Source organism: Sprattus sprattus (genome assembly GCF_963457725.1).
Source record: "Sprattus sprattus genome assembly, chromosome: 6".
Classification (NCBI taxonomy): Eukaryota; Metazoa; Chordata; class Actinopteri; order Clupeiformes; family Clupeidae; genus Sprattus; species Sprattus sprattus.
This window is the reverse complement of record NC_137925.1, coordinates 7,624,664-7,648,166: the sequence shown is the minus strand read 5'-3', so window position 1 is coordinate 7,648,166 and position 23,503 is coordinate 7,624,664. Positions and strand designations below refer to the sequence as shown.

The window sequence follows — 23,503 nt, the reverse complement described above, 5'->3', positions numbered from 1 at the left end:
CCAGAGGACAAACATTAACCAAGCAGCCTTGACTCTCCGCAAGCCAGAGGCAGCAGCTCCAGTATACTGCAGTGGTCAAATACTCTGACAGGCGGACGCTGTTACCACTGGGTTTCCAAACACCCATCTCAGCTTCCAGGGTTGGGAGGGTTACTTTAAAAATGTATTCTGTTACAAATACTAATAACCTGTAAAAGCACAATGAAACCATAGAACAGATAATGAGGAAACCAAGTTTATTTAAGAATACATTATAGGGTGGACCTACAGAGTAGTATAGTAGAATAGTTTACAAATGCTGTTTGAATGTTGTTTAAATTAAGTGATAGTTGCGGTAACGGTGGGCATTTAACTTATATGTAGCCAAACCTGCTTTGGTAATAAACAGATGTTACTTCACACTGAAACTTCAGTTAAACTGCCACGGAAATATTTTGGTCAGAGGCTTTTGTGTTCCCAGTCCCCCCTTTTTATTATGCAAGTAGGCGAACAATACTAGCATAACAGGTGAGTCGGCCAACTTTAACCTGAATTTATCTGTAAATGCTTCATTACATTTGACGTCGAGTCCTTAGATAATGACAGTATTTTCACCGCGGGGAAGCATAAGGTGCACTGCACTGTTATGTTCTTACCACTTTAAAGACCAAATTAGTGTCGGTATCTCCGGCAGGGGAAGGATTTTTTGAACTCAAGGTCATCATATGGACTTGTAGGTTTCTCTGTTGTCTGCTTGTGAAATGTTGAAAAGTGCACATGTAGATACAAGTATAATTTAATTTTAAAATCTATTTGAAATGTGTAATCCTGTTAATAGTACCAGGTTTTGGTAAAACTATCTGTAATCTGTCTTTTTCTGTAACTGTACCAGAATACTGTTACCTTTTTGTAACTTAATTACCTAACACCGTTCCATGTATTCCGTATATTTCTGACTGATCTGACATCATTTTGGGGATTTGTGTCAGATACAGCCACTCAAAAAAGAAAAAAGATAGTTTTAAACATACACTGCTCAATATGGAAAATTGATGGTAGACAACATTTTTAAGTAGACTCTTTTGAACCCCTAAAACTTGTTTAACCCCTTAACTTGCAAATAAATAATTAAGGCACAAACTGCAAATCCACCCTCCAAGCGTCAATACTAAAAGGAAAAGCTCTTGTGCAAGCAGCCTTTCACAGAAACAGTCTCAGCTGATGCTGCCCATTGTATATCATCAGACCATCATCCCCATAGCAACAAAGCAGAGGCAATCATTCTTAAGTGAATAATGTTTATTATGATCATCATCATCAGGTTACAAAACTTCACCTACCACTCAACAGACTACCACACATCCGCACTCTTTCTGCATCAGAAGTCCACTACTCAGAAATGACTGCTGAAGGGACAGCAAGGCAGCCTAGGTGGGTGTTTCGTGTCACGCTTCACTATAGCAAGGAAACAATGGAGTTGCTTCGCTCTTTATTGAACACATCATAGGAGAACTACCTGATTAAAACTAGCCTGTTGAGGGCCTCAGGTGAGTCTAGTGAGGCGTGGGTGTGGGGGCAGGGCAGCAGCAGCAACAGGTGGAGAGCTTGTAACCAGACAGGGGGGGTTTGGAATGGAGACGGGATGTGGTTGCCATGGAGACCGCCTCAGCATCAGTAGTTGCTGTGGTTCTGGTTGCGGTAGCCGCCACCACCGCCGTAGCCGCCGCCACCACCGTATCCGCCGCCGCGACCACCACCATAGCCGCCGCCACCGCCGCCTCTTCCACCGCCGTAGCCGCCACCTCCACCGTAGCCCCCGCGGTAGCCGCCTCTGCCACCGCCATAGCCGCCGCCACCCTCCTGGTCTGTGAAGGGAGAGGAGAGGTAAAGAGAGGAGGAAAAAAAGATGGTTAAAGACGCTGTTGTGCTGTTCTGTGTGTGTGCAAATAAGGCCTGGAAAGTAAGAGGAAGACTCAGCTGGGGATTAAGATTTCTGAACAGCACTGTGGTATGACAAAATGCCAGAAGTCGCCTTAGCGCAGACATCTGTGTCAAACATTATAATACCGACCTGCATCTAATGCCAGTCATAACAAGGGCCAAGACACACATCAGGGGTAAAGCAGAGGAGAGGGACGAGAGTGAAACAAAGAAGAATGAATGAATGAATGAATGAATAAATAAATAAATAATTAAGTGAATGAATGAATGAATCAATGAATGAATGAATGGGTTCATAAGCACCTCTGTTGTGATAGCCTCCTCTCTGCTGGTAACCACCACCACTCTGGTCTGAAACCCAAAGTCAAAACAATTTAGACAAACACACACGCGCTTTCACAAACACACACCTGAAACACATACGCATTCACAAACACACTGATAGGGAGAGGCGTACAGGCACACATCATAAGAAGAAGCCTTCTGGAGATTAATGAATTAATGAATGAATGGGTTCATAAGCACCTCTGTTGTGATAGCCTCCTCTCTGCTGGTAACCACCACCACTCTGGTCTGAAACCCAAAATCAAAACATTTTAGACACACACACACACACACACACACACACGCGCTTCCACAAACACACACAAATGCATATGCATAAACTGAGACACACATACACAAACAGAGGAAGAGTCCTGGAGCTGTACATGTGAGAGATTAACATCAGAGATGGTAAATATTAGAATCTGTCTCTCTGTCTGTCTGCCAGTCTCTTGTCTGTCTGTCTGTCTCTTGTCTGTCTGCCTGTCTCTTGTCTGTCTGCCTGTCTCTTGTCTGTCTGCCTGTCTCTTGTCTGTCTGCCTGTCTCTTGTCTGTCTCTTGTCTGTCTGTCTGTCTCTTGTCTGTCTGTCTCTTGTCTGTCTGTCTCTTGTCTGTCTCTTGTCTGTCTGTCTCTTGTCTGTCTCTTGTCTGTCTGTCTCTTGTCTGTCTCTTGTCTGTCTGTCTCTTGTCTGTCTCTTGTCTGTCTGTCTCTTGTCTGTCTCTTGTCTGTCTGTCTCTTGTCTGTCTCGTCTGTCTGTCTCTTGTCTGTCTCTTGTCTGTCTGTCTCTTGTCTGTCTCTTGTCTGTCTGTCTCTTGTCTGTCTCTTGTCTGTCTGTCTCTTGTCTGTCTGTCTCTTGTCTGTCTGTCTCTTGTCTGTCTCTTGTCTGTCTGTCTCTTGTCTGTCTGTCTCTTGTCTGTCTGTCTCTTGTCTGTCTGTCTCTTGTCTGTCTGTCTCTTGTCTGTCTGTCTCTTGTCTGTCTCGTCTGTCTGTCTCTTGTCTGTCTCTTGTCTGTCTCTTGTCTGTCTCTTGTCTGTCTCTTGTCTGTCTCTTGTCTGTCTGTCTCTTGTCTGTCTGTCTCTTGTCTGTCTGCCTGTCTCTTGTCTGTCTGTCTCTTGTCTGTCTCTTGCCTGTCTGCCTGTCTCTTGTCTGCCTGTCTGTCTCTTGTCTGCCTGCCTGTCTGTCTCTTGTCTGTCTGCCTGTCTGTCTCTTGTCTGTCTGCCTGTCTGCCTGTCGCTTGTCTGTCTGTCGCTTGTCTGTCTGTCCACCAGGCCAAAGAATGGGTTCATAAGCACCTCTGTTGTGATAGCCTCCTCTCTGCTGGTAACCACCACCACTCTGGTCTGAAACCCAAAGTCAAAACATTTTAGACACACACACACACAAACACACACACACACCTGCACCACATACGCATTCACAAACACACACAGATGCTTATGCATATACTGAGACACAAACACACACACACAAACACACACACGAACAGAGGAAGATTCCTAGAGCTGTACATGTGAGCGTGAGAGTTTAACATCAGAGATGGTAAATAAAAGTGTCTGTCTGTCTGTAAACTACTGCCAGATTTCTGAACAGGACTGTGGAAGAAGTCGCCTTAGCGCAGACATCTGTGCCAAACATTATAATACCGACCTGCATCTAATGCCAGTCATAACAAGGGCCAAGACACACATCAGGAGTAAAGCAGAGGAGAGGGACAAGAGTGAAACAAAGAAGAATTAGTGAATGAATAAATAAATAAATAAGTGAATGAATGCAGGAATGAATGAATGGGTTCATAAGCACCTCTGTTGTGATAGCCTCCTCTCTGCTGGTAACCACCACCACTCTGATCTGAAACGGAAAGTCAAAACTATTTAGACACACACACACACACACAGCTTTAGCATGCAGGTCCAGACAGCTGATCTAATGGGGATTTAAAGGTGTGTGTGTGCGTGTGCGCGTATGTATGTTTAACAGTACGGATACATGCCAGCGACAGGTAACGCCTGCTTCGCTTTGAGAGGGGGTGGCGTGTGGAAATAGCATAACAGACTGGACTAGTGAGCTAGTTAGCAAGCTATCTAGTCATTTGTTTTTATATCAGAACTGTCATTCTGGTAAAGTAAGCACAGGATAAAATATCTAAACATTCCAGGAACAACAACAACTCCTTACAAGGCCCATCTGAGCTTTTCTTTTCAGCAAACGACCATAGTCCTGCAATTTCCAAACCGTCAGAGACAACACCAAACAATTTGATTGGCCGCAGCTGGTAAAATTCTCTCCCCTTTTGCATAGGGTCAAACTCTCCCCAACTTTGTTTTTGCTCGCTTCGACAATTTGCTCGTCTATGTCCCAATCGCCTGCCTCCAACAGAAATGAAAGGAATATAGAATTTGGCTTCCGTGGCATGTTACCAGGGTGTTAGTGTCTAACCAGGGTGTTTGTTTGTAACCAGGGTGTTTGTTTGTAACCAGGGTGCGTGTGTGTAACCAGGGTGTGTGTGTGTAACCAGGGTGCTGGCATGTAACCAGGGTGTGATCATACCTCTCTGGTAGCCGCCCTGCTTCTGCTGGTACCCTCCTTTCTGATCTGTAAAACACATACAAAAAGGCATTAACACACACACACACACACACACACGCTTTCAAAACACACGTCCACCTAATGTTACTAACACAGGTCCTTTTCATGCACACACACACAGGCCCAGCGGCGGTGTTCACCTCTGTTGAAGTAGCCTCCGTAGACGCCCTGCTTGAGGTCGAAGACGCGTTCGTTGTTCTCCACTAGGCCGCCCAGCTTCTCAGCCAGCTGCAGGGCCATGTTCTGGAGCGGCGTGGGCTCCGTGCGATGCATCACTACTGTCTGTGTGGGCTGGTCCAGAGAGGCCTGGGGGGGGGGAGAGAGAGAGAGAGATAGAGAGGAGAGAGAGAGAGAAAGAGAAAGAAAGAGAGAAAGAAAGAAAGAAAGAAAGAAAGAAAGAAAGAAAGAAAGAAAGAAAGAGAGAAAGAGAGAAAGAGAGAGAGAGCGAGAGAGAGTGCAACAGGAGAATTAAAGGAGGAAGTTGGGCAAAAGGGAGGGAAACAGAAAAAAGGAGTTGAGAGTCTGTGAGCTGTGGCCTAAACCAGCAGTGGAATGACATCAGGAATGTGTGTGTGTGTGTGTGTGTGTGTGTGTTTACCATGAGTTCTTCATTGATGATCATCTTGCTGATGATACTGTGTACTGTGGGTAATTCCAGCTCAAACATCTCAGAAAGGGTCCCCATACTGAGAGGGAGAGAGAGGGAGAGAGAGAGAGAGGGAGTGATGAGAGCAGTAGTGGTATGAGGAGCCACTGTGATGGGATCATAGATGCCGGCTGCTATACAGGTGGACGACTCTTAGTTGCATGCGGAGGTAGTGATTCGTGTGAGGGGTGACAAGTGTGTGTGTACCTGATGGAGTTGTACACGCTGCTGTATGTGAATAGAGAGGTGAGAAGTGTGTGTGTGTGTGTGTGTGTGTGTGTGTGTGTACCTGAGGGAGTTGTACACGCTGCTGTACGTGAATAGAGAGGTGAGTATAGAGGTGAGAAGTGTGTGTACCTGATGGAGTCATAGACGCTGCTGTATGTGAATAGAGGGGTGAGAAGTGTGTGTGTGCGGGTGTGTGTGTACCTGAGGGAGTCGTAGACGCTGCTGTACGTGAACAGGTATGTGCGTAGTGACTCCTCCTGGATCTTCCTGTAGAACACAAACACATCAAAAACACACTTTTTAGACCAGACAAGAACCTTCTACCATGAACAGGAACACACAAAACACACACACACACACACACACACAAACACACCCCTCAGAAGGGCTGTGGTAGACAGTCACCTAACGAGACAAACAATTTCATACTCCACGCAGATGGGGGGCAGTGTTACAATGTTTGAACACCGCTGCCTACTCCTGCAGGAGTAAACTAAAGGTTTGAACACCCAAGCCTACTCCTGCAGGAGTAAACTAAAGGTTTGAACACCCAAGCCTACTCCTGCAGAGGTAAACTTCAGGTTTGACCAGACTGTATATTACAAATGGTCTGGCCAAGGTGGTGGAGGCTAAAGGCTACATGTAGCTAGCATGAAAACATTTATTTGGTTGAAAGGTTTCTAGGCTACCATTAGCGTCTCCAACATCAATTGATATTGAAATGGACATTTTAGCTATGAAAAACTCCATTCCTGACAGTTTGGGTTTGGGCCTGCCAATGATCTCTGCTTGGCTGCTTCCACCACATGGACTGACTAGCGTGTCTCGAGCGAGAGGACAGGGCGGGGCTAACTGGTTAGCCTGATAACTTATTATCTGGGCAACACATAACAAAGGCGTTTTTGACATGATATTAAAACGGTTTTGCTTTTCATTCTGTTGCTATTTCTAGTTAATTTTTGAATGCTTTAAACTAAAGTTCTTACACAAAATACCTTTAAATGTCACAGCATACAAAAACTATTAAAAACTATTAAACATTTTCACATACAGGCCATGTGTGTGTGTTTACCTGACGAGCATCTCTCTAACGCAATGATGCTCTGGGAAGAGACCCCACACCTTGCTGTTCATCTAGCTCTGTGTGTGTGTGTGTGTGTGTGTGTGTGTGTGTGTGTGTGTGTGTGTTTAACTGACGAGCATCTCTCGGACGCACTGATGCTCTGGGAAGAGACCCCACACCTTGCTGTTCATCTAGCACTGCGTGTGTGTGTGTGTGTGTGTGTGTGTGTGTGTGTTTACCTGACGAGCATCTCTCGGACGCACTGATGCTCTGGGAAGAGACCCCACACCTTGCTGTTCATCTAGCACTGCGTGTGTGTGTGTGTGTGTGTGTGTGTGTGTGTGTGTGTGTGTTTACCTGACGAGCATCTCTCGGACGCACTGATGCTCTGGGAAGAGATCCCACACCTTGCTGTTCATCTTCTCGTTGATGATGAAGGCGTGGCAGGTGCGCCAGTCTCCCATCTTCATGGACTTACTGGCAGCCACCACGTGCTCACGCATACTCTCAGGGGGCCCTGCAGCAGGACAGGGAGTGTGTGAGTGTTATGGTTTGTGTGTGTGTGTGTCTGTGTGTCTGTGTGTGTGTGTGTGTGTTAGGGTCTGTGTGTGTGTGTGTTAAGGCAGCCACCACGTGCTCACGCATACTCTCAGGGGGCCCTGCAGCAGGACAGGGAGTGTGTCAGTGTTAGGGTTTGTGTGTGTGTGTGTGTATGTGTGTGTGTGTGTCTGTGTGTGTGTGTGTGTGTGTGTGTGTGTGTGTGTTAGGGTCTGTGTGTGTGTGTGTTAAGGCAGCCACCACGTGCTCACGCATACTCTCAGGGGGCCCTGCAGCAGGACAGGGAGTGTGTGAGTGTTAGGGTTTGTGTGTGTGTATGTGTGTGTTAGGGTTTGTGTGTGTGTGTGTGTGTGTGTGTGTGTGTGTGTGTTAGGGTCTGTGTGTGTGTGTGTGTTAAGGCAGCCACCACATGCTCACGCAAACTCTCAGGGGGCCCTGCAGCAGGACAGGGAGTGTGTGAGTCCTTTACAAGTCCAAGGGCCAGTGTGTGTGTGTGTGTGTGTGTTTTAAGGCAGCCACCACATGCTTACCAGTCTCTCAGGAGATCCTGCAGCAGGACAGGGAGTGTGTGAGTGTTAGTGTCTGTGTGTGTGTGTGTTAGGGTGTGTGTGTGTGTGTGTGTGTGTGTTAGGGTCTGTGTGTGTGTGTGTGTGTGTGTGTGTTAAGGCAGCCACCACGTGCTCACGCATGCTTTCAGGAGGCCCTACAGCAGGACAGGGAGTGATTTACAAGTCCAAGGGCGAGTGTGTGTGTGTGTGTGTGTAAAATGGCGCGGAGCTGGTGTATGAGTGTGTACGTAGGTTGGTGTGTGTGTGTGTGTGTGTGTAATGGAAATCTCACCCAGGAGAGGCTGCCTCTCCCCGACGCGGAGCTGGTGGTGGAACTGTTTGCTGATCATCCTGCGCCGAGCGTCAAACTCGTGAGCGGCCATGTAGGGGATCTCCAACAGCATGGCCGACACCAGGTACACACACTCCAACAGCTCCAGGTTAATGTGCATGTGGAAGGGCACCTGACACACACACACACACACACACACACATTAAATATGTATAGACCAACTTCAACTTCAAAAAAAGACACACTTCCCTTTGTGAGGGACGAGTCATTGCTGATATGAAAAGATCTTTCCAGTATTTAACCGACTAGGTTATACAAAGGTACATCCCACAATTCCCCATACACTTTCCACTATTTAACCGACTGTTATTTAAAAGCTACATACCACGAAAAGATTCCCATACACTTTCAGTGTTTGTACTCAACTTTGGCGAAACTGAATTAGAAAACATGACTATTTATTTGCAGATTAAACAATCTCACTCAGAAGAAGTCTCCACCCAAGGCTACTTCAAATTGGTGTGTATACATATGAACACAGCATCTCTCTCACATTGAACTAGTGGGTTTCTCTGGCTAATGCAGCAGAGCTTCCACCGACTTCGGGTTAGCTATCCTCAGTCAGCTATCCTCACAGTCAGCTATCCTCACAGTCAGCTATCCTCACACAGTCAGCTATCCTCACACAGTCAGCTATCCTCACACAGTCAGCTATCCTCACACAGTCAGCTATCCTCACACAGTCAGCTATCCTCACACAGTCAGTGATCCTCACAGTCAGCGATCCTCACAGTCAGCTATCCTCACAGTCAGCTATTCTCACACAGTCAGCGATCCTCACACAGTCAGCTATCCTCACACAGTCAGCTATCCTCACAGTCAGCTATTCTAACAGTCAGCTATCCTCACACAGTCAGCTATCCTCACACAGTCAGCTATCCTCACACAGTCAGCTATCCTCAGACGTGTTTGACTGACAGGCGGTGTGCGTCCAGTGCAAGCGTGCAGTGCAAGTGTGATTGACGGGTGTTAGGTGTGGTTGCTAGGTTACCTGTCGTCTCTTCTCGATCTTCTCCTGCTCGGCGTTCCTCTCCTGCATGTTCCTCATGAGGAGGCCCTGGCCCAGGAGCTCCTTGGCGCGGCCGCTCGACTGGATGTCCAGCAGGGCGTTGTGGGCGTCCTTGATCATGCCCTGCCTGAAGGCACAGATGCCCAGCTGCACCATGGTCCTGTTGTACAGGATCTAAGACGGAGGGGAAGAGAGGGGGGACAAGAAGGAAGTTTTTTTCTCGATTTAATACAATTAAGGGCATTCAGCTGACATACGGTTAACTGTCCAACTTGTCCAGCAGGTGGGTTTGGGTGTGTGTGTGTGTGTGTGTGTGTGTGTGTGTGTGTGTGTGTGTACCTGCACAGGTGGGTCGGCGTGCTGGATGTTGTCCTGCAGGTGGCTCATGAGCATGAGGTCGCGGGCCTGGTACCAGCGGGAGTGCAGAGCGTGGTGGTAGATGTGGCAGAGGATGGCGCAGGTTCTGATGCGGTCGGTGCGGTCCTTGGAGTAGATGAACTTGCACAGGCGGTCCATGATGATGGCGCTGTCCTCCCCCTCACTCTCCTCCTGGTCCTGCTCAGACTTCACAAAACACACAGAGGCATTCTGGGTAAACAAACTACGGGAAGACAGAAGATCCAGGATCCAGAGGTTCTGGACACCTACAAATCACACTGAATTGTTATTGTTCCCAAACACTGACTGAACTTCTTCACTTGCCCTAATGTCTCATGGTTATGTGGCTTGGAGAAAACTAAATATTTATTATATTAATGCAGTGACCACTCAACAGTACCCTAGACAAATATATATTAAGACGGTCAACGGTGGAACATGGGTACTGTGGTGTGGTCACCGTATTCCTTCATTAATGCAGTCACAAAGGACATTCCTTTGGACCCGGCTGGCTGCACACATCCTGTGACTTTACCATTACATCACACAGAAGAAGAAGAGTTCAGTGGCCCACAGCAACAGGAACCGGACGAGCCATCATCATTAGGACTTACATTTATAAGCCAGACTCTATCAATTCATCTTTGTCATTCATAGTAAATACATCAAAGAACTTTGAATGGTGGGTGCCAAAGGTGAAAGGTCGTGGGTTGCTACCTTGCTCTCTCCCTGCAGGCCGAGGCTGCGGCGGTGGGCCTTGTAGTCGAACTTGTAGTAGGTGTGCATGATGCGTCGCAGGTACACGCGACACACTTCCTCCGTGCTGCCCTTCGCCTCCAGGTACGCCAGGAGACGGTCGATGATGGAACACACACGCGCTTCGTCCTTCAGGTTGTCCACGTACTCTACAGCACACACACAAACGCTGTTTAAGAACAACTGACAACATTCTCATGCATTTTCAGACCCATCATCAAGAATATGTTAGATTCTACTGAAGACTATGTATTAAGCTATGGAACCAACTTCTACACAGAGATATTCAACGTGAGAAACATGGATGGTTCGAACCCTATTCAATACTGGCTTATAAATCCGCTTCATCTGTCTGAATACTTAAGACTATGACTGGTTAATCTGAGAGTATAACTGGGTTCATCTGGCAGGAAATCAGACTGGTTAATCAGATGTAAATACCTTGGGAGTGGGGGTCTGTGTTCTGCATGATCTTGGTGAACTCCTCATCCATCCTCTCCACCAGAGTTAGAATACAGCCTCTCACTCTAAAGGGCTATGGTACGCACACACACACACACACACACACACACACACACACACACACACAGGAGAGAGGGCAACGGAGACACAACAATGAGATGGAGAACTCATCATAACATAAGACAGTCGCTCTAGTGCTATTATAGCACAATAAATAACAGCAGTGCCAGGTTGATCATTGAGCCAACACACACGCCCAAGTGGCAATGCCATGTTGATCAATGAGCAAACCCACACACACACACGGGGCTCCACTATGGGCGTGATGGTTTGGTGTGTGTGAGGAGTTACCTGGTCTGAGACGGCGAGCATCTCACTGTCCTCAGCGATGTTCTCTCCGATGAAGATGTTGTTGTTGTCAAACAAGATGTCCAGCAACTCAACAATGCAGTCCAAGCACTTCTTCCACATGTCAGGCTGAAGAAGAGAAAGAGATACACTCAATAACAAAAAAACACAGAAGGCACATTAAACCTGGTTCTATGCTAGCCCTCAGAGACCAGGAATTATGCCTAACAGAAGACACCAAACGTGTGTGTGTGTGTGTGTGTGTGTGTCTGTGTGCGCACACTCTGACTACCCTCATAAAGGCAGCCTGGTTGTGTGTGTGTGCGAGACCTTCATGAAGGCACCCACATCGGTGGCCTGGGTCTTGTGTGAGTGTGTACGCATGTGAATGCTCTCTGCTAACCTTCATGAAAGCAGCCAGCCTGTGCTTGAGGGTGAGACCTCTGCTTAACTTCATGAAGGCACCCACATTGGGGTGTAGGAGTGTGAGTGTGTGTGTGTGTTCTCTGCCTACCTTCATGAAGGCAGCCAGATTGTGTGTGTGTGTGTGCGTTTGAGACCTCTGCTCAACTTCATGAAGACACCCACATTGGTGTGTGTGTCTGTGTGAGTGTGTGTGTGTGTGCGCTCTCTGATTACCTTCATGAAGACACCCACATTGATGTGTGTGTGTGTGTGTGTGTGTGTGTGTGTGTGTGCTCTCTGCTTACCTTCATGAAGGCAGCCAGATTGGGGTTGTAGTCGTAGAGGGAGGCGATGATGTTGAACCTGATCTTGACCAAGATGCCCTCGCCAAGGTTATTCTCTGCAGCGATGGCCGACAGGGCCTCGAGCAGCTCGATCTGGCCCGACCTGGAAAGAGAGGAAGGGCAGGGTGGAGGGTGAAGTGTCCCTATCGGGCTCTTCTGACCACAAAGAGACATTGCACCAGATACCGCTTTGATTTCGTTCTTTGGTTTAATGCACTTTGTGTGTTATGCAAAAACTATTCATATCATTATTTGTGAAAAACATCCTTACAATACTGATTAATGTTTTCCATGGTACTGTATATTTCCATTGTTAGAATATCTTTTAAAAAGCCAAAATCCTACCATTACCACGGTTGCAACATTCACCCACGCACAGAACAAGCACACACGCACCGAACAAGCATGCATGCACGCACGCACGCCCACACCTTACCTGTCTGTGCCCTTTTTGCCCCTGGCCTGCAGGATCTCAGTGAGCTTCTTGACCACCACAGCTGTATTAATCTCTGTGCCCTTAGCAAACATCTTGGGCTTCTCCTGCAGGATCACACACACACACACACACACACACACACACACACACACACACACACACACACACAAACACACGGAAATGATGGGTTAGGAGTTTCAAAGACATTTCAAACTGAACTGTAGACTGGCATCAAGTGTTACTCCATTTATGCGATTAAAAGCCGCTTCTGATTGTGGATTGCTTTTAGATAAGCTTAAAAGGACACTTGTTCTGTTCCCCATCACTACTCCATCTTCTTGACTCCAGCTGAGGGCCCTCCACACTGCCCTCCCACCTCACCTTGACCAGAGGCACGCCTCCTTTGACCTTCTCCCAGCCTTCTCCCTCATCTTGCGCCTCCTCGCCCTCCTCTTCCTCAGCCCGCTCCACTTTCTGCTTGGGTTTCCTTCGCGCCTCCTTATCCTTCTTGCGGTCAGGGCCCGCCCGGTCGCCCTCCTGCGTCCTGAGAGAGAGAGAGGGGTGGGGGTGTGTGTGTAAGAGGACTAGTATACAAGCAAAAGACAGTCAAAGAAAGTAACACTATGTATTCAGCTAGAGGCGCAACTAAGACTCCCACACACACACACACACACCAAACTGCAGTTTGACAGGACCACTACAAATACAGGACCTCACATGAACATGTACAGTCATGCGCGCACACACACACACACACACACACACACAAGATTACAGTGAGGGAAAGAAAGGAGTTTCCCCTCAAGTACAACACAACACTCATCCAGCCCCCTATGTTCACCCACACACCCCCAACTCACTTCTTGAGGAAGACCTGGGCCAGTGAGGCAGCATTGGCGTCGCCCTCTTCACTCTCACTCCCGCTGTCAACCGTGTCTGAGCCCCAGTCTTCATCATCCTCGTCATCACTACTGGACGACTCCTCACCCTGTCGAACACACACACACACACACACACACACACACGGTCTGAGTAGGGCTCTACTGCACAGAGTGTAACATGTAGGAGACTCAGTACTGATCTTGAATTGGCATAAGCAGACAGTTAAGCCCCAAGACAGGAACAACACAGTCAAACGTGGATGATGTGCCCTCAGGTGAGTGATGCTGATTAAGAGACTCACCGGTGCCTTCTTGAGGAACTCGCTGGCATCGGGCACAGGCTCAACTGCAGCAGGAGGTTTCTTCTTCATGAAGCTCTTAGCACTGACCTCCTCTCCTCCATCATCATCATCATCACTGTCAGAGGAGGAACCTGCAGCCACAACACACACACACACACACACACACACACACACACACACACACACACACACACACACACACACACACACACACACACACACACACACCAACTCAATCACAGAGTTTCACTAAAGCACAAACACCAATATCGCCCAGCACTCAGCATCTATTTCAAACGTCCCAGTGTAGAGGTTCAGCCAAAAAAACACAGGGTTGTCTACAGTGACATCTTTCTGTATGAAAAACTCAAATAGTCAGGGGACGAGGTGGTTTTTTCCCTGCAAATACAGGAAGTACTTTTCACATGAAACCCACAAAACTGTCCGAGCAAAATGACTTAAAGCTCAACCTACCGGACTCAGCTTCATCCTTCTCCTCCTCTTCTTCAGCGGACTCTTCGGGGTTCTGTGGAAATGCAGGAGAGTTTTAGAACAGAATGACAACCGGACTGAAGTATATCTAGAGTATCTAGAGTTCAAGGTGATGCGCAGAAACAACAAACAAAGAGTTCCTATGACAGTACCTCCTTGTAGTTGCCGATCTCAGTCTCGTAGTCGCGGTTGTACTTGCGGATCTTCTGCCTCAGGGTGCTCAGGGCTTTGGCGTTGTTCTTGTTCATCTTCTTCTTGCCCTCCTTGTCCTCCCATAGCTGAGGGACACATGCTCAGGGGTCAACCACTCTCTCAGTCACTGATCATATGTTTGTATATTATTATTAATAATAATAATAATTATTATTATTAATAATGTTATTATTATTATTTTGGTCACATACACCCAAAGTTAAAGTGACCCACCAAACAGAATAATATAATTAATAATTATTAATACCAATATGAATTAATAATAATTAATAATAATAATAATAATACCAAGGACAATTCAATGTTTACTGGCTGCAGCACTTCTGTTTGGTGGGTCACTTTAACTTTGGGTGTATGTGACCAAAATCATGCGTGTGTGCACGTATGATACCTGATTGAGGTAGTCCTCCAGATCAGCTAGCAGGCGGATGTAGAACTTGGGTACGCCCTCCTTGTCCACTATGGTTTTACTCTTGACAAACGCTCGACACAACTGCTCAAACTCCTCCAGACATTTGGATATGTCTTTGATCTTCATGGCGTTGCGGATGGTCTTGATCAAGTTGGTGAGCTCCTCAAACCTGGGCATTCAAAACACATTCAGGTCTAAGTTAGTGCCTGTACCGCTAGGATGCGCCGGTCATCTTGTGAATGTTTACTAACCGCTTGTCCTTGGCACTGCGCACCACCCTCTTCGTGTCCTCCTCATCGTCGCTGAACAACAGGTTCCTTTCGGAGAAAAACACATACAAATACTGACATGTCCATAAGGATAAAAAGATTTTCAAAGTTATATTTTCAAAAAGACAAATACTGACTGCTTGGTATAAGTAGTCCCGGTTGTTTTGGGGGTGATCTCATCGGCGGATGACGACTCCTCCGACTCGGAGTCGGATCCAGTTGCGAAGAAACGGGACATCCCAGTAGCAAGTTACCGCTGAAAACAAATCGATTAAAAACTATTAAGAGTATCGTACATGTAAGTTATCTAACAATATCATGTCAGAATCAGAATCAGCTTTTATTGGCCAAGTAAGTTTGCACAAACAAGGAATTTGTCTTGGTGCATTGGCTCTCAGTGTGCTTACACATATTACACAAAATACACAATCACAACACAGAACAATACAACAGTGTAACACAATACAACAGTGCCAAACAATACAACAGTGCAATGGTCAACAGTCCAAGAAGTCTAAAAAGTATATACAAGGAGTATATATTCAATAGTGCAAAGTGTAGAGTCCAGGAATAAATAAATGCTATGCGGTATGAGTATGACAGTTATAGAGTAAGAGTGAAATACATAAATATGTTTGCAGGGATAATTGTACATTGGTTATATGTAGTCACGCTTTACTAGCCTGAAAGAACGTTAGAGTAACGACGATAGTATAACTTACGCCGACCTTAGTGCAGACGTATCAATTAACACTAACGTTACAATTAACTTTCATAGCCTGAACATTCGAACGGGAAAAGCCAGATAGCGAACTGGCTTGCTACTTAAAATGTGCTTGCCCATAACTTCGTCCTGGCTAATCACACTAGCATAGCTAACGTAAATGTTGACGACCTCCGGATGCTGGCTAAGCATACGAACGCCAAAAAGTAATTATATCCCAGCCAAAGTGATATATGACTGAGTAAAAGTGATAAAATTCCACTGGAAACTAAACTTCGGTGTTGTCGTGACTGCCTTCAAGCCATTTTCATTTTGCTAACCAGATGGCAGAAAGCACCGCTAAAAGGGCCCGGCATCGGCTAGCCAGCTGGTCAGGTCAGTTAGCTAACCCACTGCGCTATCACAAAGGATTATCAACGGAATTTCATAATGTAGGTTATGTACACATAGCTTGTCTCACCTGTTATCGAGTGAGCAATCTTATTCCGTGAAGTGTGTACTGATTGCGATGAGATTTAAGATCCAGGATTGCTTTTAGTCAGCACAAACGACGGCGTGCGTCTGCCACTTTGTTCACTTCCGGAGAGAAAGGAAATAGATAGTCGCGCGACTAATGCTAGGGGCTTGATCTCTTCATTATGCCTGCCCTGCCATCCAGTGGACGGAGTGCGAATTATCATTTGTTACTTATTTACCATATGCATTTTCGCTCCTATTTCAGCAGAGGATCGCATTTCTCAATCGAAGTTAATCAATTTAATTGGTCAATTGCTTTGTATTCCCTAAGGCTAACTAGACTAGACTAGATTAAGAGACAGTATTTCTTTCTTTCCCCGAATTCCATGTTTATGTTACCGTTTCAGTGACAAGAAATCAAGACTCTGTATTTACGTCTTCTATTTTCGCTAGAACGAGGGAAAAACATTCCCGATGACAGCCAAAAGACCACCAGAAATGGGGTGATGTTTCTACTGTGCACAGCAGATATATAAAACTCTTCTGGAATTTACGCTCAACTGACCAAGACTTGTTTAGGATTGAGCAACTTGACGTTGAGAGGTTGTTAAAATGCTTTAAATGACTAAATACATTGATCAATCTGGTTGTTCAATTACTATCATAAACTCTCAGACAACCCCTTCCACATCGCTTGTGAAAGATGTGCAATACTTGCTTGATGGACTATGTAACTGGAATATATGGGTTCACATAATGACCACACATGTGCAGACAGGTCAACTTTATACAAAAGTACAGTTTTATTGTCACAAATAATTAATAATAAAAATCAAGAAGTCCTAGAGAGAGAACAGTCAAAGGGAAAGCACGTTTCAGAAAGAATGCAGTTTGGTTTGCGAGACACCGGTCGTTTGAGAGTCACTCCTCTCAGAGAAGAAGAAGCGCAGCGTGTATATGTGTGTGGTCCATTGGTACACTAAGTCTTGCAGCAGTCAGATCATAGCTTTTCCACTCTGATCCGGACCTGTTCACAAATAACGGAGCACAGAGCAGCTGACGCTGGAACGGTTGCAGCCCTGACCCGGCCCCAAGCGGATCAGGGCCGATCCGTGCCACAGTCAGGCAGCGCCTGGGAGAGAGACAGACTGAAACACAAAACCTATGAAAACTAATCCAATCCCCCCTCTCTTTTTCAAAAGAAACAGAAGAGAAAAAAAGAAAGAAAAAATAAGATGCATGTAATGCAAACGACCCACTCCGACTATCCCAGCAAACACCCAATGACTGGAAAGTGACTCATTCCTTCTTTCATCTCCTTTCTCTCTCTCTGCGTTTCCCTCACTCCCTCTCTCCGTAGTACTCTTCACATTAATTAGAAACTCTACTGCTACAGCATAGAAAGGGGGTTATGGGGGGCAAGTACAGCAGTGGGTAATGTGTGTGTGTGTGTGTGTGTGTGTGTGTGTGTGTGTGTGTGTGAGAGAGAGAGGGGGTGAAAACTGAAGTCCAGGAGTTTTGTGTGGGTACGGAGGTGAAGGTGTGCAGAAGTTTGAGTCTTTACAAAAGAAAATCCTTCAGGGGCAGTTACAAAACAAGATCAGAGGGCAATGAGCGAGAGAATACTTTAAAAAAACAAACAAAACAAAAAAGAAGAGAAGAAATCAACATTAAGACAGTAGGGTAGGGCAGAGGGAGGGGAGGAGTGGAGGAAGATAGAAATACAAGTCGGTGCGGAGGATGGCATCTCCTGCTAAGCGTGTTATGCTTCCTAGGGTCACGTGGTCACAGGAAGTAATCAGCCACAGGCTTTTTGGAGGGGATGCCACGAGTCTCCTGTGGCGCCGCCTCAAAGATAATGAACTCTTTCTGCAGGTGCTCGTCCAGTTCTAAAATGGCTGCCACATTACCACACCTGAGACAGAAAAAAAAAACCAAGGGCACTAATTAGCTTTCAGACAGATACAGTGTTAGCTTAACAGCTTCAAGAGGCACCTGTTGCCTCGCAACCCTACCCAAAACACACACACACACACACACACACACACACAGCAGTAGTCAGCTACTGCCCACACATACACACACTCACCTATAGCAGTAGTTAGAAGCTGACCACACACACACCCACAGCAGTAGTTAAAAGCTGACGACACACACACACACACACTCACCTATAGCAGTAGTTAGGTGCTGACCACACCGTGAGGACAGTCTCATTGAAATGCCACTTGTATCCCTCCATGACCAGCTGATGCGCTCGACAGATCATGTCAATGTCATTAGCAGCGTTAAACTGGGCCACCACGTCACTGCCAAACAGGTAGCCGGCGCCTCGCGGACTCACGCCCCAGCCAGTAGTGTCTGATGAAGGAGACCAGAGAGAGAGACAAATATTGGAACATGTGGTCACATTTGTTCACTGTTGAAGGCAGGCACACATGCACAGATAGACCTCAGGTGGTGATCTAGCATGGAGCTCTTAATGGATCTATTTGAAATGTTATATTTGAAACTGAATATTTGATTAAGGTCACCATACTTAAGATCTCTTTACAAATCTCTCTTAATTTGGAAAGCAGCCAGATAGCATGTCATAACTCATTCCTATTTAAATTGAATCGTTAGTTTGTGAATCGGAATTGGATCAAATCCGTGCCTAAACTTAGTCGTAGTGATTCCTCCAAGATGTGAACAATTATAAGGATAATAAAACAGATGTTCCTGCAATGTTGACAATAACAGGTATTCATCAAGTTGTAGCATAAACGTATATATTGTTTAAATACATCTATATATGCATACATAAGCAACACAAATCTCATGTCAGGACCCTAACAACTACAGGTGCGGCTTACTGCGCTCACCTTCAGGATCGGACCAGAGGAGGTCGCACATGGGGCCGTCGTGGGGCACTTCCTGTTTCCTGTCAATGGTTCTAATCTGGTCCAGCGTCTGGATGGAGGGGGAGAGGCCACCGTGCACACAGAAGATCTGCGCGCACACAAACACACACAGAGCGAGTTCACAGTTAGTACGACACAGTGAGTTTCCTGCCTGGTCAAGGGTGACCATCTCGATGATTCTCTTTTGATACACACATCTATTCTGGTAATATTGCTTCTGAAGTTAAAAAAAAATGGACCTCTTGTGACACAGTGGATATTCATTAAAACAAATAATAATAAAAAAATATATATATACCCTGCCAAGATGACTGCATATTCCCAGTATAGGAAATATAATATATATGGGAGCTATAACTCACAATGCATCACAGAATTAAACAACTTGTTTAATTATATGTCTTATCATGATGGTATCGTATCATCGATTGGTGTACAATGAAATGCCCCATGTGGATTATACCCATTAAATAAGATTTTCAAATACACATATACACACACATTTCCTGAAACAGCCAGGAAATAACCAGTTACTATTTAAGAAGCATCAAGACCACAACGAGTCACACAATTACCATTACAAGCACTCTAGAACTTGCAGATATAGCAACACTGAAGACCAAACGGAGGCTGGATGACAATGCATGATTAAGTGTGCACTTCACAAATGCACCTAAAGGAACAAAATATGGACGCAATTGTTCCTGTGATCTTAAACAAATTAAATATAGAGTCAATCATCCCCCATAGCTTTAACTGAAGTACAAACACTATTTGACTTCAGACATTACATTTAAAGTAACATTCGACAGAGGCACATGCAAAAGGTCTGAGACTGGGAGACGGAAGCCTGCACCCACCTTTCCGTCGATAATGGCAGAGAGGGACAGGTAGTCGAAGATCTCTGTGCAGTACCTCCACACCGTCACGGAGCCATACTTTCTGAGACACTCATCGTAGAAACCATACACTTGTGTGATCTGCCGCGACTCGTGGTTGCCGCGGATGAGCGTGATTCTGTCAGGGTAGCGCACCTGAGGAAGAACGAGGAGACACCAACAGAAACTGAGAACAAGTCAAACACTGTGTGTGAGTCAGGCTGCTGTAAACACACAGTCAAAACACAACACACCAGGACTATACATATGAACACATGCGAGATCTTATCACATACTCGAAACGATCAGCGTTACCTTAAGAGCCAAAAGCAGCAGAAATGTCTCTACACTGTAGAACCCTCTGTCCACAAAATCGCCCATGAAGAGGTAGTTAGTCTCTGGAACGTCACCACCCACCTGCGGAGGGAACCGGAAGAACATGAGCTCAGACGGAACATGGGACCAGGGCCTGCAGCACATCTTAAAGGTAACAAGGGCTGATTCACTGAAGAATCTTCTCTTCTCAAGCAGTGTTCGTTTTACCCCACTTGACATTACCTCTTCTGCTGGTGTTACCGAACAAAAAGTTTCTGATTTATCAGCTTAACTGAAGTTATTAACAAATTATAACCAATTTAAGATCGATGAGAAATGTAACTGGTGAATATGAATGTGCCTTCATGGCTTTCTCATGTGTTAAGTCAGGGAGTACTTGGTACAGGAGTTTTCCCCGTGAAAGAAGGGCCATCAACACTCAAACAAAATGAATGGGTTATTTTTTTAACAGTCTCTATCAAACACAAATAATTCTTTGAAACATCTTATTTGATTAAACAAGAACCATTTCACTGCATCACTACGTAAAGAGAGGAGAAGAGAGAATTCTCAATGACACTGACTGGCATTAACATACTCCACCATAAAATCTACCTGCACAACTAAACTTGATGTTCTTTAAATCAACAAACAACTTTATTTGACATGGACTCAATTAGTTATCATTTCAAAAAAACACGAGGTTCAGTGTTTGTTCCGTGATTGATCATTCTGCATCAAAAGTGCAGTGTGGGCACAATTTTCAAGGTTTCATCCTTGACTTAAGCCGGTAAGAATGTGCTGATCTGCAGCTTTAAAGGAATGACAACACACTTACTCTAAACAACTCCTTCAGGTCGTAGAACTGTCCATGGATATCGCCGCATACCTGTGCATAGAGAATGATACTGTTATCCTTAAAAACAGGAGAATACAATTAGCAAACCAGAAGGCACACCAAAGGATTTCTACTTACCGTCACGGGAGAATCTACCCTCTGTACGTTGCTCTCCTCCACAAGAATTTCTCTGGGATGGGAACAGATTTCACACAAATCAGATCAGAAGGTGTAGAACAGTTTGCTCAGTTCAAAATAATGGCATGACATACCACAAAAATGTGAGCACACATCTTAAAACACACCAAAAACAATGCATTGGACACATTCTCTCTTTCAACACAAGCAATAAAGATTGGTTGTTAATTTGCTTGTTGTTGTTGTTTACCTGGCTTTGGCACATAGCGCTTTGACCTCATTCTCTTTAATGAGCTCACATCTCCTCAGCTGGTCGATCTGTCTGTCCAGATCGCTGATGTCACCCATGGCCAATCGCACAAACAAGAGACGAAACAGCGAGAGAGAGAGGGAAAACACCCAGCCGTACCCCAATCACGTCACACTGGTAATCAGTATGGCAGACAGATAACCACTGTTTCTGCCTCACGCACAGACTCTCTCACGTCAAAACACAGACAGGAGAAAGAGAGGGGCCAGGGTATGTAGCAAGAGATCTGTAGACAGAAATTGTGAATCTGTTTTAGTTCATAGAATGCAGACTGTCAAGCCTACTGTGACACAAACTGAGAATGCAACATCTCTTTACATTTTAAAAACGGGCCCCTTGTGGTAAAGAATTGTTATGACAAGATCACCTCTACGCCACAATCCATTAAAACGACAGTGCAAACTACAGTGCGTGGTGTGAAATAGTATCATTTAAATCAGTTTGACTTAAGTAGAACCAAAATGACGGTCAAGTTTAAATAAACGTTTTAAAATGGCCAACAACCAAAGTTCATCTAAGCAACCGCGCTTAGTTCACGTTAGCTTCATGACTGAGGCCGCCTTGCCAGGCTGGCTAGTAGCACCAGTCGACTTCGGAGCAAACTGACAAAAACCAACAGAAATATGGGAGACACTATATAACGTTATAATTCTGATCTATACTTGCTTCTCTAAACAGCTTAAATATCCATACAGCTGCCCTCCCAGCTACGGTTCACTCTTTAGCTAAAGCATTCGCGAGAGGTAACAGTTAACGTTGACACAAACTGTGTACACATAGCTAGGCTACACAGACTGGAGATTCATATTTTCATGGCTCGCTCACTGCTTCCTTGACCAGCTTGCTACGGTAGTCAACTTTAGCCCCTTGAAAGCGGCTCGATGTGACTTCAGAACAAGCGGTAACAAAAGTATAAAATAGCCACCAAAATCACTATCCAAAGAAATTGATAAGCTAACATTAGCATGTAATTTATATCGCTATAGCTTGCTAACCTTTCAGCTGCGAATCCACTTCATCTAAGGTTAGCCAACTTCTTCAAAATGTTTCGATGAAGCGCAAATAACGATACGGTTTCGCTAAAATAGCGCGCGTACATATTTTGTCATAGCTAAAATTGGCGTAACGTAACGTTAACTAATTTACAAAACTGTACCGATTTTCGACTTCATACATCTATCTCAACCTGTTTAACGACGAACTCCACTCAGATAAGTACCGTGAATTGCTATCGTTAGCTTTACCTAAAGTTACACAAGTTGGAGCATGCCGGCATGCAACATCAATGGGTGCAGGCACTGTTAACTGGCACAATTACAAGTTGCAAGCAAAAAAACAAGTCACCTGGTACACTTTCAAACAACACATGACTAACAGTGAATGTGAACTAGCTCACATTCCAACTAATCGTTCTCGAGCTAAATATTTCTGCCTTCTAGCTATTCAGTTAGCTTATCAGTGACATAACGGCATCATGTTAGTCAATCTACTTGGCCTCGGGTAAATGCTAGTGTAGCTATCCCTTGCTTTAGCATGCTAGCTAGTAACACATTAGATAATAGGTTGGACTTCGGCTAATGGTAACTAGCCAACCAGCTAGTAAGCTAACCAGCTAACGTAACGTTAGCAAGAAAAAAAAGTCGACTTTTGTCGTATTTATTAACATCGATGAATCAGCAATTACAACATCCAGTTGTGTGGTACTTTACCTCGATTATATATGCGGTGTAAATATCGAAATTCTAATGTAGGGGCAGTTTCATTCGTTGTCGTTTTTCTTCTTTCTCCCGGTATTCCTTCTTTTCTTACCCCACCTCAATCACCGGTGTCTGGTAGCGTACTAGCGCCTCCCTTTCCGAAAACCCACTGACGTCGTGCAGAACACACTGCGCAGCCGCCCACATACGGGAGGGTTTCCTATCATCCATGGTAACGTTATTTCAGAAACAAATAATTGTACAAAATATATTAACAGCAGCTAAAGTTTATGAGTAGTAAAATACATACG

The 23,503-nt window shown here is 45.3% G+C and overlaps 2 protein-coding genes across 7 annotated transcripts; both read right to left on the bottom strand.

Moving 5' to 3' along the window:
* Positions 1-1,269: 1,269 nt before the first annotated feature.
* On the bottom strand, positions 1,270-16,252 carry eif3c (eukaryotic translation initiation factor 3, subunit C). 6 transcript variants are annotated; one of them, XM_080840132.1, is made up of 27 exons: positions 16,118-16,252; positions 15,071-15,189; positions 14,916-14,981; positions 14,644-14,833; positions 14,192-14,317; positions 14,022-14,073; positions 13,548-13,678; positions 13,225-13,352; positions 12,746-12,908; positions 12,365-12,468; positions 11,890-12,031; positions 11,183-11,308; positions 10,811-10,904; positions 10,331-10,518; positions 9,575-9,799; positions 9,218-9,409; positions 8,167-8,338; positions 7,126-7,285; positions 5,907-5,972; positions 5,430-5,517; positions 4,972-5,137; positions 4,793-4,837; positions 4,046-4,093; positions 3,538-3,585; positions 2,446-2,493; positions 2,224-2,271; positions 1,270-1,844 (listed from the first exon to the last, which is right to left on the bottom strand). In XM_080840132.1, exons 2-27 carry the CDS (start codon positions 15,169-15,171, stop codon positions 1,651-1,653), a joined length of 3,111 nt encoding a protein of 1,036 aa, XP_080696258.1. In that variant the 5' UTR covers positions 15,172-15,189; positions 16,118-16,252; the 3' UTR covers positions 1,270-1,650. The 6 variants fall into 6 exon arrangements, with proteins under 6 accessions (XP_080696258.1, XP_080696260.1, XP_080696259.1 ...); XM_080840134.1 differs by lacking the exon at positions 2,224-2,271; XM_080840133.1 differs by lacking the exon at positions 3,538-3,585.
* A 640-nt stretch (positions 16,253-16,892) lies between these two features.
* ppp4cb (protein phosphatase 4, catalytic subunit b) lies at positions 16,893-23,327 on the bottom strand. The gene is made up of 9 exons (XM_080840147.1): positions 23,205-23,327; positions 21,436-21,721; positions 21,186-21,237; positions 21,048-21,098; positions 20,210-20,311; positions 19,877-20,050; positions 18,978-19,104; positions 18,285-18,474; positions 16,893-18,028 (listed from the first exon to the last, which is right to left on the bottom strand). The coding sequence occupies exons 2-9, from the start codon at positions 21,531-21,533 to the stop codon at positions 17,899-17,901; spliced, it is 924 nt and encodes a 307-aa protein (XP_080696273.1). The 5' UTR covers positions 21,534-21,721; positions 23,205-23,327; the 3' UTR covers positions 16,893-17,898.
* Positions 23,328-23,503: the final 176 nt, after the last annotated feature.